Consider the following 19,532-nt stretch of genomic DNA (forward strand, 5'->3'; position numbering starts at 1 on the left):
CGGTCGCCTGGTGGGAATCTGGATGGTAGGCTCTCCAGGCGACCGACCGCTGTCCAAACAGCTTGAGGACTTTGCATACGAGAGAGCTTAAAAACCTAATCTGAAGGTCACGTGTTCGATGCCTAACTTTTGCTGTCGTGCTGCTTCCTTAGTCTCTCTTTTCACCCAGATGATGGGTATCTACGCAATCTCGTACCCAGAGTCCTCAGGCTCTTTGGCCAGCGGTTTGTCGCCAGGAGAGACTCTGGGGTACTGGAATTTTATTACCGCAGGATTTCTGCGGTAAAACAATGGAAACCGTTACGGAACAGCCAATCAAAAAATTTGAATTTTTTCGATGTCCCCAGAGTCTCTCCTGGCGCCCACCCGCTGACCGAAAAGCATGAGGACTCTGGGTACGAGATTGGTGCCTACGTGGACGGCATGCCTCAATCTCGTACCGAGAATTGTCAAACTTTTTGGCCAGCAGTTGTCGCCAGTAGAGATTCAGGGGAAATAGAAAAAATTAAATTTTTGATTGGCTACTCAGTAACAGCCTGAATTGTGTAACAGCAGAAATCCTTCGGCAATAAAATTCCAATTCCACAGCGTCTCCTGGCTACCAACTGCTGGCCAAAGAACTTGGGTCTCTGGGTACGAGATTGGGTATCCTGTGAAGAGTACCAACACTCCTTGTTGCTTCTTGCTGTACAAACAGAGTTGTACTACCTGTGGCTCGCGCGTTCATTATCCATCGATATATCATCCATGTAGTGGTACGTTAGTCCCGCAATCATAGGTACACCCCACATTTTTTTACACTGCCCTAGCGGTTCGCCTGGTCTCTAGTTTTTATACACCTGGGAAAAGAGAAGGAGACTGTATAGATATTCGTTTGCGTGATACCTGGGCTGGAAAAATCCAATTTTAGTGTTAATCCTTACGCGTCACTCCCAGCTCCGTGCAAAGTTACACCGCCTGTCGACCTCTGATATTACCCCAACATTCTACTTCAAAATTGTGTACATCACGCGCGCAACCCTGAGTGGACAGCTGGGTGGACGTAAAAAAATATGCGCGCGCATGGAATCGACCTCACAAGGCGATTGGAAAGGGCGCCGAGGAAAAAAGCGGCACCAAAAATTTTTAAATTAGCTAGCGACTGAAGTAAGATGGATTTAAAACTACTTTGTAAAATTCTGTCAAATCTTTCGTAACTTAAAAATATTGTCATGATGTTGGCAATTTTCATTAGTATTGTCAGACAATTCTAACATGAGCGTCTGGCTCGCCTGCGCAGGCACTCCCCGTGTTATGGACATTAAATACCGCCGAAGCTACCGCTTATAAGTTCTGGGCTCATACAACTTCGTAAGGGGTTTTAAATGGGCATATAAACGGAGGGGTTTATATCCGAGGGGGTTTATAACCGGAATAAAAAACCCGTTTCGAAATGAGCTATAGCAGTGTTGATCGAACATGTCGAAATACGTTTTTCATTTACTGGTTTTTAACTAAGCTGTAAAACGTCAAAATTAAAATAAAATTAAAACTAACAACAGGAACCTAAGTTGAAGAATTATGATTTTGACAGTAGTCTTATAAAAATTTTATTTTGTTTTTATACACGGCTTCCTTGTAAAGCAGATTTTTATCATTTCTCTTATGGTAGTAGTTATTTACAACATTAATTTTATTAGTTAGGAAGTTAGATTTATTTAAATTAAATATTGTAAAGTCCTGAAGGAAACACCGTGTCTAAATAAAGATTTTACCTTACCTTACCTTACCTTACCTTAGGAACGAAATTAGAGGGGGAGAGGGGGGGGGGGGGGCTTATAATCGGATGTATTTATTGGGTTTGCAGGTAGAAGGAGAGGGAGGAGGAGGATAACTTTTTTTATACACGGTATTTCCATCACCTACCTTGGGCCTTATACCCAAGGGGGCTTATAGGCGATAGTTTACGGTATATTACTTACTTTCTAAACAAAATGTATTATACCGTTTGTGTTTTTATACAAGAATGCGGTGAGATGTCCTCTACACGCGGTACCACCTGGATTTGCGTTGTTTTACACGGAATAAGCTTACAAAACTCTACCCTAAACGAACGATTCATGTAGCCGTATATGAAGGGGTTACAAGCCGAGTTGAGCCCCACGAGATAAGTCACTGCAAGTGTTCCATGAAATGAAATGTTAACCAAATTGCCACGGCTTAGAAATCCTATGGTGTAAGCTGGTATCCAACAAATCGCAAACGTGGACACCAGCAGCAACAAAGTTTTCGTCACGCGAATTTCTTCCACGCATGTTCCATTCATAACCTGACGGTTGGCCGCCCTATGCAGCGAAGACATAACTTGTAAGTTGTGTTCGCGAACGGCCCGCGACACTTTAAAATAACACCAGGCTATCGTACCCATACATGGCATTAGAATAAGGCAAGCATCTAGGATAAGAAACAGTACCGTAAAACTTGGTTTGTGGAATTTTAAAACGCACGCCGCGTAGCCCTGATAAAAGGAAAACTCCGCCCAACCGACAAATACTGGAAGGGAGACGGTCAACGCCATTAACGACCAAAGAGAGGTCAGAAGGCCAACCGAAAGCCGCCTGGTGAAGATCTTCAAGTAAAGCGATGGTTTAACAACTCTGCAGTATCTGTTGACAGCCATAAACGCCATGGTTAGTAAAGAAACAGGGGTGAGGAAGTAGATGAAGAAGCCTTGCATAACGCAGCCAGCTGATCCGTATTTCCAACCGCCTGAAATAACCGTTGCGACGGTCAATGGCGCGGCGACGCACGAGCGGACCAAGTCTGAAACAGCGAGCGCTGCAACCCACAAATTTGTCGTATTCCGCAAGTTAGCGTTCCGCGCTGTAGCCAGACAAATGAAAGCGTTACCTGCAATTGCTGTGATGTCGATAAGGAGAAGAGACACAGATTCAAAGGCCACAAGGTTTGAACTTCTTGGAGGTAGTTCCATGGTCTCTGAGTACAACAAAATGCTGAAAACGTCTAAGTACTGCTTTTCGTTTAGTTTCGGCTGTTCACGGCTGGCTTTAAATCTTGACCGCGAAAGCTTTGAGCCACTGTGTTTTGTAAGACAAATTTCCTTTCCGCAACATCAGTTCAGTTAAAAAAGGTGCTCTTTCTCATCTTGTGATAGCGGAAGAAAGATGACTGTCGAAAGTGGACAGGTCTTAACGCTTGAGCCAAAGTTAATGAGATACCTTCACCTGTCTCGTTTAGCCCTTGTGTGCCGCTTTGTCCGAGATATATATGAAATTCTCCCAAATAATTTACATGTTGTTCCGATCAGCTTGAAATAGAAGCAAGACGAAGCCCGGCATGGAATACAGACCAAAAATTTAATTGTACTGGTTCTCGAGAAATGCGGAAAGGTGGAAATTTTGGAGAACTTCCCTTCCAGCTTTAAGCCTTACAAATATTGAGAAAACACTGTCCCAAGCAAGGCTTTTCAAAAAGTGCGCTGATGATGTCACTCTCTTGTCAAACGGGCTTTTTTAGAATTAATTTGTTTGAATTCGATTACAATTATGTCGTTTCATTTCCTCAAATATTAAACTTCTGAAGGAAAAAATAATAATAATAATAAAACGAACAAGAAATCTCGAAAGGAACGATAATAAATAAACCCTACTCCGCCCTCAAATCGTCTAAATCTTCATTCAGAATTGTTTACACCGAATAGTACATTGGGGTTAAAAGGCAGGTTACGTGCGTTGCACAATACTCTTCGACGTTACATTTCCTCAGCTGTCTCTGAATTAGAATTAGCTTATTTGACAAGCAGTATAAAAAACTGTCAAATAAGTTTGCGCACATTGTGCAGCAAATGTCTAATATTTATTGCTATGAAGGAAATTAGTTTAATAAAATGTCGATTTCGATCTTCCTTTTATTTCGAGCTTTTGTTTAAGGGCGACCTCCGCAACAGAAAGAGCGTTTCCTTAAACTCAAGTTCTAGCCTAGATTTAGGGCTAACCGAAAACTTTCACTTCAAGTGAACAAAAAACTACATCATCATACATGCATGTCACCATCTGCGTCACTTTAGGATCTAGATAATCAGTCCCATAGAAGATTATAAATAACGCCAAAGGAAAGTACTGCAATAGCTTTCATTTGAATGGTTACACTTAATGATCTCGATCATCTACAGACTCATAACTTACAACATCTTTGAAAAACGAAATAAACTAAACACAAAAAGTACTGCTCAGTAGCTTTCATTTGAATCGTTACATTTTAGGATTTCATCCACAGACTCAAAAGCATAATAAACAGCATAATAAACAGCACCGCAGGAAAGTACTGCTCAGTAGCTTTCATTTGAATGGTCACACTTTAGGATTTCATCCGCGGACTCAAAGGTTAGAACCAGCCGTGTGCGGCACTGAATAAACGGCATTACGGGAAAGTACTGCTCAGAAGCTTTCATTTGACCGGTCACACTTTAGAATTTCACAAAGAAACGAACGTCAAGACCACATCATAAATGACCCATGGTTGATTAAGCATAATGTTTAATTTTTTTACTCTCAGTATTCGTGGACATGTGGGTTGCCAAGAAGCTTGGAGCCACTTTAGAGTTCTCATCTGCAAGACGTCACAGCACGGTCATCAAACGACGAGAAGTCAATAATTGTAAACAACTCGACAACTCCTAACCTTCAACCGATTTTCCCACTTTCTTTTCCTTGTCAACTCATGCAGCTGTTGAGAATCACAAGGGTTTATCGGCTAGAGACTGCCAGTTGCCGCGGGATTGCCGAAAGACAAACGCAAAATTGCAGAAGAGAAAAATTAACGTAGCCTTCCTTAGTGAAGTTTGTGCGTAGTCGCTTATTCAAGTTTCTTAGGGGAAGCAAAGCGAACGAACTTATGAGCGCGCGCGAAAATTGCTTCTTGCGAGGAGACGCGACGCTTTTCTCGCGGGAGAGAATTCTCGCGCGCGATCGCGTGGTTCGTTGTCTATTCCATTTTCCATAAACGGTAGAAGCCCCACGCAAATTTGCGTGTATCTGCGCGGGTTTATGACGTGAAGGATGGCGCAATTTTTTCTAAAAATATATTTTTTGGTACAACGCATGGGGACGCGTGGACCCCACGCATACGGTCTCCATCCCTGATTATGGCTCCTGTCTATTCCTATTAAAAAAAGAATTTGACGACTGAATTGCCATTTGCGAACACGTTTATATTGATTGATAATCGTTCTGCACTACACACCTGAAAATAATAGACTGCAAATTTCATCTGTTACCAGGACAACTTATAAAAAGTTTGTGACGAGGTTTCAATAGTTTTACAGATAGTGTGATAAAATTATCAGTTAAAAAACAAAATGGACTGGTTTGTTAGCTAGGACTCGCGCTTTTATTCTTTAAATTTTGATTTGAATATTTGATTTCAGGCCCGAAAAGTTACCGGGACTTTCGAGAAACGGACCCATGTCCGGTTTAGAATGTTAAAATGTTAACTTTATAGCATCAATTTATCAATTATTTTCTGATGAAATTAAGTTGTTCCCCTAGTATAGTTATAGCCGAGTTTAGACCCGGATCCTTCAGAAAGGATTCTACGACTGTGATTCACTCTGTCACGAGTCGCTCACAAACAGGCACAGGTGAAGGAAATTCGACCATAGCACAAATACTAACTTCGACAACAATTTTCTGAGCGTGAGAAAAGCAAGACAGGCGAATCAATAAGCCGGGGAATCGTGCTTTAGAAATTTCAGTGAAATCCGGGAAGAAAGTGTTTGTGCTGTGGACTCATCTTACGATGCAATCAACGTACGGAAAAAGATGGCGCCTGTATATTTTACCACAATACCTTTCGAACCTAATACAGCCAATAGCCATGTTTTTTGCGAAATTCGTACCTGTACTAACAACATTGTGTACGGTAGCTTAGAAGGTTTTAGAACGTTTCTGTGCGTTTTATGAGCGTTTTAAGGGGCATAAGCCAAGAATTGTGGGTAAATATACCAGTCACCATCTTTTTGCACGGCTGATCATGGGCCAATTATGACGGTCGACTCATAGCCATCAAATAAGCCATTTCCGAGTTGCTGTGAACCTCACTATGAAAGCGAGGCTAAGTGCAAAACTTTTCATATGAAAATTAATTTTGTTTGCATATGAATAAGAACTAATTTTCAGAACAAAAACTTTGCACTTAGCTTCACTCAGTTAAAATGAGATTCAAAGAAACTCGGAAATGGTCTATGTTGAATCTCTGGAACTGATCGGCTCATTACATACTAGCGTTTTCACTTGAGTAAAAGTGGAAACTGCAATTGTTTGATACCAAGAACTAAGTTATAAAGAATTTGAAGTTCGTTTAGTCAATGTTTTATTCACCCAAACTAGCTCGCCGAGCACAGCTAAAAGGTTCTCGTGATACTGACGATCTCGTCCCGTCTCACCGATGACGGTACAAGATTCGCGTCAATAGTTTGCTACCTCTTCTATACTACATTTTCAAAAGATCTACTTTAACAGGAAGTTCCGGTATAAAAGGGGCCTTGCCTGGCCATTCTCACCTTCAGTTGTCAATCAACCATCAGAGCGTAAACAACTGACAAACAACATTTGCCTTTATCTTCGGCTTTACCGATAAAATCGGCTTAGTTTTCAGAATTACCCTTGTTAAACGTATTAGAACTTGATATCTTATATTGATGTAGTGAGGCATATTTTTCAGAGGACGCTTGAGTCAACAACTTGCCACGACTGAACAGCGTCTAAATTTGCATCTCACGCCCAAAAAGGGAGGAGGGGCTTGCCCTTTTATAGCGGACCTGCCCCAAACTTTGGGCCGTTTCGGTGCGTAAACACAGCACTATTTTGGGGGCTTATTTGGCCCTCCTACATTTGGCCCAAAAAAGTATACACTGTAATTTAATTGCGCGTAAGGGCTAAAATGAGCCCAGAGTGGGCTAACATGGTTTTAGGAAAGAATTAATATAAAAATTAATATCAAAAAGTGTCAAAAATGGTTTTAAAAAAAAAATTAAAAAACACAAAAGTTCGGTTATATAACCCTTCTTCATGAATTCATAACGTTTACTTGACTCTTCTTAAGCGCCAAAACAGTCCTAATTCTAAGGTGTAAAATGCACCCCAGGGATTGAGCCCCAGACTGGGCTGAAATGGTCTTTTATAGGGTTGTTTTGACCCAAATTTTGACAGACGTGGTTCCGCAAGAGGCTTGAATTAGCCCCTAGGCTACCAGGGCCAAATTGGCACTTTGGGGCTGAAAGAGAAAATTTGATTTTACATTGTACACAGGAGTACTTTAATGAACGTTATTTTACGTCCCATTGGAGCTACATTGCTATATTTTGTCCCATAAGAATGGATAACTAGCAGTTGAGCCGGCATAGCATATCCACCGAGCCGTGTAATATCGATATATTATGATTATTCATAAATGTCCACTCTAAAATGTAGATAGAATGTAAACCAGTTAAAAAATAGAATCGAGCTGACAGGAGGCTAACCATGCAACATGGCTATTTACAGTACAAACATAAACAGAGCACAGTTGCCTAGTTTCACTCAAAGGTCCCCTGAAGCATCAATATAAACTTAATTAAGAACTCAAGACGAGTACTAGGAATCACTACCTCATAATCATGAGCGCAACGATCCTTTCGCTTTCTAAAGCTTTGCGTAGGGCCCCTTTTCCCGTTACTATACGTGCTGTTATGCATGTATATGCTTGTATTGCTGCTAGTGAAAATAAAGGTTACCATAAAAGCTCCATAAAGTCCCCCCCGGGTGGGGTGGTGGTGGTGGGGGGAGGAGGTCTTATTTATTTTCAGGCCTCAAGATATGGGTCGACCTGAACCATTTGCAATGTCTTAAATGGTCGGTCGAAGGGCCAAAAGAACGAACAACAGAACAGTGCTCCCAGCCCTAAAAACCAATGCGGCTGCAGGTTACCAGGGTCCAGTGAAAATAGAGCTTTTGAAGGGTGCAGGTCTACTACAAGATAGGGGGCTTATTAGAGAGGGGGGAGGGGTGGGGAAGAATTCCTTCAAATTGTGAGTCTTGGTCAAAACGTAAATTAGGCTTACCAAAATTTTACACACAACTAACTGAAACATAGCAATATTGGGTTCTGAATCGTAAATTCAATTTCATTTTATCTTAGCACAATAACACTTCTGCACATTGAGGGCCAAGTGAAGTTTCCTTATAAACCAACTGACTAATGTTTCGGAGGGGTGGGTGGTGGAGGTAAAAATGTAATAGGGGCAGGGTGGTTGGTGGAGGTACAAATGTAGTAGGGGCAGGGTGGGTGGTTGAGGTACAAATGTAATAGGGGAAGGGACTTTGTAGAGAGTTTAGAGAGGGGAGGGGGGGTTGCTAAAGCTTTTACGGTAAATGAACAGGAGAGAGGAATTTAACTTCCATTAGATTACAAGTCGGGCGTCCTAACTGGTAAGGCTGTTTTCTTCAAATATAAGATAGAAGATTCAAAACAAAAAAATACCTATTTTTGTTGTAACAGCTACAACTCGATCTTTGATTCTAGTAAGAATGTTCACATGACATGAATACCTCGACATTTAAGATACATTTAAGATACATGACTTGTCTGCCTACTCATCTGTCGTATCAACAGGAGAATCCAAAAGACCTATGTATGAGAATGATGATTATTCTAGAAAGTGACTCAGGCATACTCGGAAAAAAGAAATCCAAGTGCTCCTATCAGGAGTCGAACCTAAGACCTTCACCAGGCTGGAAATATACCATCACATTTCTTTCATATACCACACGTTCGACATTCAAATCCTAGCAGTATGCAGGATGTTTGTCCCATGAACCTAGTTTAATGGCCTTAGCTCCCACGAGTCTCCTGTAGCTCAGTGGTAGGGCATCCGAACTAGTGATCGGAAGGTCTTAGGTTCGACTCCTGATAGGAGCACTCGGATTTCTTTTCTCCGAGTCTGCCTGCGTCACTTTCTAGAATAATCATCATTCTCATTCATTCACCAGGCTGGAAATATACCATCACATTTCTTTCATAAGACCTATGTATTTACTTTAAACTTATTTCGGTACAAACAACAACAACAATAACAACATACCTTGTCTAACTACACGTGGCCTTTAAACAATGTTTAACCTCGCTTTCCGCTACATTCAAGGATTTCTATTGTCCTAAACATTATTACCACCACTTTTCTCTTTATTGGAGATTCTCTCACTTATATAATCTGTAGCAAATTTGGGACTCTTTTTACGAACGCCACCTTGATAAATAAATTAGTATAAACAAAGCACTCAAAACCTGCCTAAAGCATCAAAGGTTGCCTTTTGTGATGCTTGTAAAACGTTTTGAAATAAAATTTCAATCTTAATTCATTTACTCTAGGTGAATATAAACTAAATTGTTTCTATTCGTCGCCATCTGGCGCTTTCTCGAGAAAATTGCTCAGCAAGGAAAAATAATTCAATTCGAACATTCAATTCCTACTTGCGTCCAAACAGCGTAGCAAAAAATCCTTTTTTCCATCTCGTTTGTGTTTCACCCCCTGAACCGCTACCTTGTGCAGACGAAGATGAAATCCCTTCGCCCGCGTCAAAGCTTGATCCCTTTTTCAGCGCTTGCGCCTTCTTCATCAGCTCATTTTCAGCTTGCATGAGTTCCAGTAGTTGCCTCTTCTGCATCTCCTGTCGTTCGCGTCTTCTTTTCTCAGCTTCCTCGCGGAATTTTTCCTCCTGTTTGCGGCTTTCCTCCAACAGTAGCTTGCCACTGTCTGAGGCTCCTTTGGACAGCTCATCACGCCTGCTCTTCTGCTCGTGAAGCTCAGACACGTTTACTGCAGTTTGGGCCTCGAAGTGCTCCTGTCGTAGTCTTTGCACCTGGAGTAAAAATTAATTTGCGTAAAATTAGCACACTACAAAGAAACATGACAAAACAAAACAAACAAACAATCAGACAGACAAACAGACAAACCAAAAAGCTAACAGAGGGAAGTACTGCTCAATGATTCAATAGCTTTCATTTGAACGACGACACTCGAAACTTTCCGAAGTTTGTCGAAATTTTCCCGGGAGATCCGAACATTTTTCGACTGTATATCAACAATTTTCTGCTCGTTGGTGGCTTGACAAAGGAAAGTCATTTGCAATCGAGAGCTCGTCGATAATTTCACCGTAAACTTTGGGTCATTTAAGGTATCAATTTGTTACGATTTTCTCAATGATGAAAACCCTTGAAAATCATTGCAGGAGAAACAATGAAATATATTCTGACTTACAGATCAAAGACATTCTATCCAATCAGAACCGACACAATGTCCTTACGAAGATCAGTGATCAGCATCAAATTTCTCCTTGCAATATCAATGCTTATTCAACCCTTGAGGTCATGAGAATTAAGGATACCATCACCCGAGGTGAATTTTCTTGATATTTTAACAACGTCTCCTCAATACTTTTAATAAAAGTATGGAGACAAGATAGGAGAATTTGTTCCTTGATATTAGGGGTTAAAGGGTTAAGAACAATTTTGCGTGGTTTATGAATATGCGGGAACATGAAAGCTTAGCAAGGGCTACTGAGAGGCAAAAAAGGAAACTTGGGGGTAACCACGCACTTTCCCGAGATAATTAAGCTTCAATTTGGGGAAAATGCTATACACTGTTTTGCATTTTAACGCTTTTTAGAATTGTTGTTGCTTAATTATTTCTGATAAAATGCATGGTTACCCCTACTCCAATAGCCCTTGCTAAGATCTTTTTCCCGCAACTGTAGTCATAAACGGCGCAAAAAACCTCTGTATTAAGAGGTACCGTCTTTAAACTGAACACTCTTTTGTGCTTCGTTTAACAACGGACTGTTTGATTTCTTATAGGGGCGGGGGTGGGGGCTATTATTTTTACTTGTCTCCCTACCCTCATAATTACATCCCTACGTATTTCCCAAAACTAAAAAAAAAAAAAGAAAGGAAAATTGGTTAGAGCTTCGCATTAACTAGTTTCGTCACTACTGGCTGTTTTTTTCAATAAACCGTCAGGCTATCAAACCCCTTTATTGCTAAGGTAATGCTCCCTTTGAAGCCAATAATTTTTCGCATGCTCCCCACCAAGCCCCGCGTCCGTCAAATTCAACCAGCTCATACCTCCAAAAGTTTTTTCATTTCCATATCCTGTCGCTCCTTGTTAGCTTCTCGTAGTCTCTCCTCTTCTTCTTGTTTACGCATTGCTAGTTCCTGTTTCTTTTTCTCCTGTTCCTTCTTCTCCTTATCTTGCAACAAAACTCGCTTCTTTGCTTCTTCTCGTTCCAGTTCAAACTCTTTCCGTTTCTGTTCCTGCTCTAGCCTCAGTTTCTCCGCTGTCTTCATCGCCTCGTTTTCCTCTCTCCGTCGTTGCTCTCTGGAGCGCCTCTGTGTTTCCGCCATTTCTGCAGCCTTCTGCTCGTCTTCTTTCCTCTGTGCTGCCATTCGCTTTTGCTGTGCTGCTTCCCTCTGCGTCTTCTCATCTTCTTTCTCTTTCAACTGATCAAGGTACCTCCTCCACTCAAGCTCTTTCGTTTTCTGTTCTCTCTCTCGCTTTTCTTTCTCTTTCGCTAACAAACGTTCCTCAAGCTCTAGCTTTTTCTTCTCTTGTTCTTGCCGTTTCTCCTCTCGTTCCTTCCTCTTCATTTCCGCTTCTTCTTTCTTTCTTGCCTCCTCTTGTCCTAACTCGTTCTGGAGTAATTCCGAGACTACTTTTCCTTGTCTTGCTAAAAACTGCTGTCTTACGTCCGACTCTAGCAAGCGAGCTTCCGCCGATGTCTTGTCTCGTTCTTCGTCGTATTCTCTCTTTTTCTGGTCTATCATCGCTTTTCTTGTTTCAACAAACTGATTAACTTCCTCGTTTTCTTTCAACTTCTCCTGCTGCCACACCCTCTGTTTTTCAGCTTCCATTCTCGCTTTCTCTTCTTGTTTACGTTTCAAATCTTGCGCAAAATTAACCCACTCCTCCTCTTGTTTTCTCTGCTCTTCTTGCTTTCGTTTCTGCTCCGCCAACGCCCGCTCTGATTCTTCTTCCAGATGTTGGAGTTTTTCTCGTTCCACTTGCTTTTGCTTTTCAATCCGTCTTTGTTCCTCCGAAGCTTTCTTCGCTTCCTCCTGCATTAACCACTCCTGTTTCTTAGCGAACAAGTCTTTACTTTCTTGCTGTTTACTAGTCTCAAGTTCCTGTCTTTTCTGCATTTCCAGCGAAACAAGTTTGTCCGCCTCCTCCCTCGCCTTGCTTTTTTCCGCTTCCCGAAGTTGTTCCAGTTGTCGTTTTTTCTCCATCTCTTCATGTAACCACTCATCTTTTAACTTCTTCTGCTCTTCCAGCAACTTATCCCTTTTATTTCCAACCTGCTCGGTTCCTTCCTTCTCCTTCTCTCGCTGATAAGCAATCATTCTCGCGGCTTCTTGCCATTTTTTCTTCTTCTCATCCTCACCGCCGAAAGCTTTACACTCATTTTCCATTTGTGACAATACCGTTTCAGCGATGGCCCTCTCTCTGCGCAGGCGTTCGGTTTTTACACTGTTCACGAAATCGTCAGACACAGCTCCTGCCATGCCTTCGTGTGATTGTTCATCTGCTACGCCAGCCATCTTCCTTTTGTAAACCACTAAGTGAAATAAAAAAGCAGGAAAGGTATAATTAAGAGTTTTAAATTAAAGCTGATCAAAGAGCATTTTATGAAAACACTGAAAGACAATTAGCGTCACTGACAGGTAAGTTCTATTTAATATATTTTATATGAAAGGTCACACATTTGGGTTTCAACACTAAATCAAACAGGGCAGACCTGTGCAGGAAAGTACTGCTCAGTAGCTTTCATTTGAATGGTCACACTTTAGGATTTCATCCACAGACTAAAAAGTTAGAATCACCTTGTACAACATAATAAACAGCACCACAGGAAAGTACTGCTTAATTAGTCGCTTTCATTTGAATGGTCACACTCTAGGATTTCATCAACAGACTCAAAAGATAGAACTACCTTGTACAGCATAATAAAAAGCACTACTGGAAAGTGCTGCTCAGTAGCTTTCATTTGAATGGTCACACTTAAGGATTTCATCAACAGACACAAAAGTTAGAACTACCTTGTACAGCGTGATAAATAGGATCACAGGAAAGTACTGCTCAGTAGCTTTCATTTGAATGGTCACACTTTAGGATTTCAATCACAGACTCAAAAGTTACAACCACCTTGTACAGCATAATAAACAACACCACAGGAATGTACAACTACTCAAAAGCATTCATTTAATGAATGCTTGCACTTAAAAAATTTCACACACAGGACTTATAAATTTGAACCACCACAGCGAGCGTAATTAATACCACCACTGGAAAATTAGCTTAATACTGCTTAATAGCCTTCATTTGATTGGTTACACTTACAGTTGTCCTCAATAACTTTACGAAAAAAAACCATAATGCTCATCTCGAAATAATACACCATGTAAGGAAACTAGTGTGCAGTAATGCTGAGTAATTACTGGCTTTGCAATCCCAAGAACTACTGAATAAGATACAAAAAATCATGATATACAGATGTGAGCACAGATTTTTCTTGAGTCTTTTAGATTCCATGCCATCGACTTTTAAATGCAATCTTAAGAAATATCTTAGACATGCTTTTAATTTGTTACCTCATTAGTTTAGAATTTAAATCTGTGTAAATATTTATTTCTTGTTAAGCTCTTCCTCTGTAGTTTAACATTAGTTAATTGTTTGTATTAATTTGTTCCTGTAAAGCACATCTGATCATGCATAATTACTATTACTATTACTGTTATTATTATTGTTATTATTATTATTATTATTATTATTATTATCATCATCATCATCATCATCATCATTATTATTATTATTATTATTATTATTATTATTATTATTTTATATCTTCCAGCACTTGCATAGTAAATGACCAACTGTTTCTCTGCTGTTGGTGTTGACAACATAAACTACCTGTCTCCATTTCTCTCTCTTCCAGTCAAACATCTGGGTACTAAGCTTAGAATGAGGACCATGAATGGTAACAAAACATACACCTGCTTTTATACACAAAAAGTTTTTCTTACATTTGTTGAGGTACAGTTAAGCTTTCTCATGACTAAACTGCAAATGTTTTGGGGAAAAACCTTTTTCCCCAAAATTTGAGCTGGCTGGCTTACATTATCTGTATTGCAGATTTTTTGCTGGCGTTCACACTTTAAATTAATATATTCAACATAAGATTGCATTTTGTGGTATAACAGGACTGCAAATAGCAAACTAAGTTATGTTTGCCCCTTTGCACTCACTGTAGTAAAGCCAGCGACACACTTAACAATTTTATACGCCGATTGCGGCGAATTTGATCACCAGCGACACCGATTGACATGGACACACCTGGCGATTTTTTTTGCTGATCACGGCTGTGTGGCAGTTTTGAAAACTCATGAGATAAAATCACCCAACCTGATGGCTTGGCTTTACTGGCGATTCGCAGCAATAAACGAAGAAAATTGCAGGAACGGGCACACTTGGCGACTACCGGCGATTGATATCTGACCTGCCAGATATCAGCGATTTTATACGCTGATCGCAGCGATCGACAAAAATCGCAATCGCTGCACCAAGCACACCTGGCGATTTTCGCCGATCGCGGTGATCGGCGTATAAAATCACTCAGAGTGTCGCTGGCTTAACAGATGGAAGCAATAGGCATTACTACCCCTGTTGAAAGAAGTAACCAACTGATTTTTAGATTCCTAAGAAACAGCTCCCTCAGTGACTATGGAGACCAGCCTGAAGGAGTGGCAATATTATTCTCACAGTTGCTGCATTTGAAGATATTCCACTGGCGGGCTACTGGATAAGCATGCATTTTATAGATGAAGTAGATCAAAGAACAAAATAATGTAACAGATGTAATATTGTTCTCACCTGTAACACAGACTGATGAAAAATGCTAGAATCAAAATGAATGACCTCCTTTTTTCTCCCTAGTAAAAAATAAAAGATATACCAACTTAAGAGAAAAATTGATTAAAATAATGTTCATACAAGGAAATCAAGGGAGTTGATTTCTGGAAAATGCATGAACGAGTTAGATGTGATTCAAAAAATAATAAGAAAAGGAACAAACTAATGAGGCCAGCCACCTGCCTACCATCTTTTCAGTGAATAAGCTAAAAAAAAAATTTTTTTTTTAATTGCATTTCATAAAGGCCAAATAATACAGGCAACATTTTCTTGCAACTCACCGTGTAATTCAAATGTTGTAAAATATGCAAGTTGAATATTATTGTTTGTTCCCTGTAATATTACACCTATATGCATGCAACAAATTTTCAGAAAGTAGATGCTGTTTCTGTTCTCACTGCATAATTAATTAGCTAATTTTAGAAATTTAAGTAATCTCTTTACATTCCCCTGTGGTTACGCATGTTTTCTGTGGTTACCATAGTAATTCTTTGTGCTCCTTGAACATAAATCTGGTCGCTCCCCCTGAAAAATGGTCACTGCATTGGTACTCCAGGACGGCCGTCAACTTTGCGATCCACCCACCTTGCTTGGTGCCAGTTGACAAGCTCAGTATATCCATGCCTTAGTATTACCTCATTTCATGGACTCTTACCCATTAACTTAACCTTATGCAATGAGGTAATGAGTATACAGTGAGAAATTTATATGGTTATTGTACTATTTTTTCCAAAAAGAAATTTGCTGCATGCTGATTTGAGCAACAAACAATTTACAATGCAATTTATACATATGTACAAATTTATTCTATTCTTGAACATGTAAGAAGCAAACCTAAACAACATTCTGGTATAATTTCAAAATGCACACCTCTCCCCCCCCCCCCCCTCCAAAAAAGAACAAAACAAACAAAAAAATCATCGACCAGAGGGTGTAAATATAGCAAAAGATGGGGAATTTTAAGCTCAGTAATAAAATGAGAAAGAACAAATGTCTTAAACTACAGTAAAATCCTGTATATAAGAACCCAGCAGGCTAAAATTTTGGAATTGGAACCTCTATTAACTTCAAACTTCAACTTTGTTGTGAAATTAGGAGCCATTTACGAACCTAAACAGTCTACTTTCTCTGTATATATAAGAACCTTTGCAAGATCTTTACAAGGATCTTTTAAGGATTCTTTAAAGATCTTCATTTAATCCTTGAGGATCTTCAAGGATCCTTGCAAAGATCTTTGCAGGAATCTTTGCAAGGATCTTTGTAAGATCCTTGCAAGATCCTTATGAATTCCTTGAGGATCTTTGTAGACACTCAAACAAGATCTTGCAGATACAGGATCTTTAAATATCTTTGGAGGATCCTCAAAGATCCTGTAAGGATTCTTTGAGGATCTTATCTTTGAGGATCTTTAGTAGGTTTTTGAAGATCTTTAAAGATCCACGAAGATCCTGTGAGGTTTTTCACCAAGGTAACCTAAAAAAGTCTAGGTTCTCATATTCAGGTTTTTACTTTGTTCATCATGATGCCATAAACTTGAATCATCGGGTTGACCAGTAAAGAAAGGGATGGGGGTACTCCTTACTGTTTTTGGTGGGAGTGTGCGGCTGGGTTCTGCAAACCCTTAACCCTATTTTAGACCAAAATGTGTTGTATTCTAGAAACCAAGGTCTGAGAAAGGGGATCAAAATTGTTTCTGTAAAATCCATACCCGTTTTATGACTTTCAGAGACTCCAAAATAGTTAAAAATCTATACCCGTTTTCAGACCAAAATGGTTCAAAACCCATACCTTTTGATGCCACATACCTATATAGCTTATATTGGAAAGTACCCTCCCCAAAAATCCTGATGAGACCCTCGACTTCTGTACACCATCAAGATGCAGCTAAAGAGACTTAAAGATTTTGTGAATGTTCTGCAGAGAATGTACTGATCCTTGCAGTACTAGTAGCAGATTGTCTAGAATACCACATTAGTCAACCAACAGTTCAATGGTTAAAACATCTGACTCGTATATGGAAACGTCATGAGTCAATTTCTATATTTGGAGACCCTGATTTTTCTAAAGCTTTTCTCACAAGATCCATAACTGTTATTCTAAGTATATTAAACAGGCGTGTAAACCTTGTAGCTACTTCACTCAACCAATGAAGCTGAAATAAAAAACGTGATGCCTGAAACTGGTGAGCTTTGAAATGCAAGCATGCATGTCGTTTGTCCTAGGTAATGATAATAATTTTATGGTTGGGGCCAACATGAACAAGTGTATATAAAATTTGACCAGTATATGGGCTAACATGGGAAAGATTTCCATACAGCCCATACATTAATTATACATGCATCACTGCCATACTAACCCTCTTACACAAAGAACGAGCATGAATAGTTTGAGTGCAAAATGTGGACATAAATAATGTATGGCGCTATGCGGAAATCTTGTCCTAACATGTTGTGGAGTGCAAAGTCATCTGACTTAACTGCTTACCAAATGTCTGCTCCAGCACCTGACCAGTGACAGTTGCAGTGCGTATAAATTAAGCTTAGTTAAATAAAAAGCTTACTCTTGTACACAGTACGTTGCATTGCTGTACGTACAAATATAAACAAAATATTCAAATCAACTATTACCTTTAATTTCGGACAAATGTAATATTTGTTTCCCTTCAAAGATCCATTGCTCACGTCTTTAGCTCTGTAAAGTTACAGATTTCACACAAAATGCCGTGAGTTGTTCCCATTTGAGGTTTATCGGGCTCCTTGTTCCACGTTTACTGACATCAGCTGTCGTAAATTGAGGGCGTGAAAACCGGGGTCAACAGTCGAAACCTCGTAGATCGATTTTATACAATTGCTCTGTCAATCTTTAATGCTGTAATAGCTTAGCCATTGAAAAGGTCAGTTCCGTTCCAAGACCTTTCTGTCGCCAAAAGACATCAGCTTCGCACAGTTTTGTAATGAAAGACATAAAGGTCTGAAAGGTCTGAACAAGTCTAAACATACACACTCGTTCCCAGGGCCTTTCTCACACTCGTGATCGATTAGTCCCGGGACCCGGGAACAGTCTCGTCTCTCGCGCGCGACAAGCAATCGGCTCAACCAGTGTCCGTTCCGGTTTACGTGAACTTAACGTAATTGTAATTTTATGGAAATTACCACTAATCGTTACAAAAACAGTCCTCTAATTCAACCGGCCAGTACGTCGGTGTCACGCAACATGATGACTCAAAAGTATTCACCAAATTTTATTCTATTCAGGATCAAAATACATGTTTAACGAACTGATCAAATTTTTGAATAAAACCACCTGACGAAAGAAGTGATCAACTACTATTGCTATCCTTTGTTACCAGGGCTTTTCCCTTGTAAACTGGGAACGAAATTGTCTGTTCCTATGGTGTCATCGAAAAAACCTTTGGGTTGCGGGGGGGGTGGGGGGGGGGGGGGAAGGAACCTTCACATAAAAATGACGGAGGTGATTGTCGTTCAAAAATCTAAAATGATCACTTTTACACCTTGTCAAGGTCTTCAGGGCTTTAAGCAGAAAGATGTGACAGGAACTATTTGTCAGTCAACGAATTTGGTACCTCGTAGGGGTGAATATGAATTTAAACCCCAGCAGCAAAACGAGATTCTGGTACCCTTAGGTAGTACAGTTGACTATAAAAATAAGCGAAGAAACGGAACGACGTTTCGCTGTCATCTTGGGACCATTATCAAGTAAAGAATGTAACAGAGGCAGGTAGTTAGGTACTTAGGTAGAAAGGGCGTTTATTTGATAATTTCTGACAACTCCGCATCATGTCATTTTATTTGAGAGCCCTTCACGCCACCCTCTCCCCCACCCCCCCCCCCACCCCCCCCCCCCCGCCGGAGCGAAACAAAACAGTGATTGACGTCATTTGTACATGAATTGACGACATCAAAGTCAAGCAACCTTTCATTTTATTGCACCACACGGTGGTACAAGAACATCCATAATTGAAGGAGCCCCCGAGCATCTTTCGGCATGATTGTCCCAACCACACCACACTTTTTTCAGGTCCCACAATCTTCTAGGCTTCTCGTCCTAAATGTAATCATTAGTACCTGGACTTTCGTCCAGAAACTGAAAGACAAAATTAAACGAGTTCAGTCACGTCAGTAATTTGGTCAATTCATCATGATAACAGGAAGTCTTTTATGCACAAAACAATTCAGGGGCACCCAACGGCAGTTTTCTCTCAGATCCTTTGAAACGCTATTTTAGGCTATCTGGAGTGCCTTTAAAGCTCTGTAGGTTAATTTTAGGCTGCGCTATCATATTTTTATCTGTTCGGTCATTATAGGGGAACTCGAGTCTTTTCGAAATTACTAGGGCATTTTTGTTAATTTCCCGAAAACGTTAGGTCTTATTTTCTTTCCGAAAATCTTAGCTGACCTTCTTTCGGTACCCGAAACGACATTTTTGTCAATCCGAAAACACTAGGCCTTAAATTTCCCATATCACGAAAGTTCGAAGTGAAAATTCCCTTCAGAAAATTGTAGGGGATTAAGGG

The 19,532-nt window shown here is 40.1% G+C and overlaps 2 protein-coding genes across 4 annotated transcripts; both read right to left on the reverse strand.

The window, feature by feature from the left end:
* Window positions 1-1,837: 1,837 nt before the first annotated feature.
* LOC146484817 (histamine H2 receptor-like) lies at window positions 1,838-4,386 on the reverse strand. The gene has a single exon (XM_085104290.1). The coding sequence runs from the start codon at window positions 2,969-2,971 to the stop codon at window positions 1,979-1,981; it is 993 nt and encodes a 330-aa protein (XP_084960416.1). The 5' UTR covers window positions 2,972-4,386; the 3' UTR covers window positions 1,838-1,978.
* Window positions 4,387-6,352: 1,966 nt separating this feature from the next.
* LOC146484818 (uncharacterized) lies at window positions 6,353-18,004 on the reverse strand. 3 transcript variants are annotated; one of them, XR_014863527.1, is made up of 5 exons: window positions 17,626-18,004; window positions 14,960-15,018; window positions 11,158-12,647; window positions 8,578-9,896; window positions 6,353-7,641 (listed from the first exon to the last, which is right to left on the reverse strand). XR_014863527.1 is itself a non-coding variant. In XM_085104267.1 (4 exons), the coding sequence occupies exons 3-4, from the start codon at window positions 12,628-12,630 to the stop codon at window positions 9,504-9,506; spliced, it is 1,866 nt and encodes a 621-aa protein (XP_084960393.1). In that variant the 5' UTR covers window positions 12,631-12,647; window positions 14,960-15,018; window positions 17,626-18,004; the 3' UTR covers window positions 8,515-9,503. The 3 variants fall into 3 exon arrangements, 1 of the variants encoding a protein (XP_084960393.1); XR_014863526.1 differs by lacking the exon at window positions 6,353-7,641 and having other exon boundaries at window positions 8,515-8,664; window positions 9,062-9,896; XM_085104267.1 differs by lacking the exon at window positions 6,353-7,641 and having other exon boundaries at window positions 8,515-9,896.
* Window positions 18,005-19,532: the final 1,528 nt, after the last annotated feature.

The sequence above is a fragment of the Pavona decussata genome, unplaced genomic scaffold, assembly GCF_977016875.1.
Source record: "Pavona decussata unplaced genomic scaffold, jaPavDecu1.1 SCAFFOLD_29, whole genome shotgun sequence".
Taxonomy (NCBI): domain Eukaryota; kingdom Metazoa; phylum Cnidaria; class Anthozoa; order Scleractinia; family Agariciidae; genus Pavona; species Pavona decussata.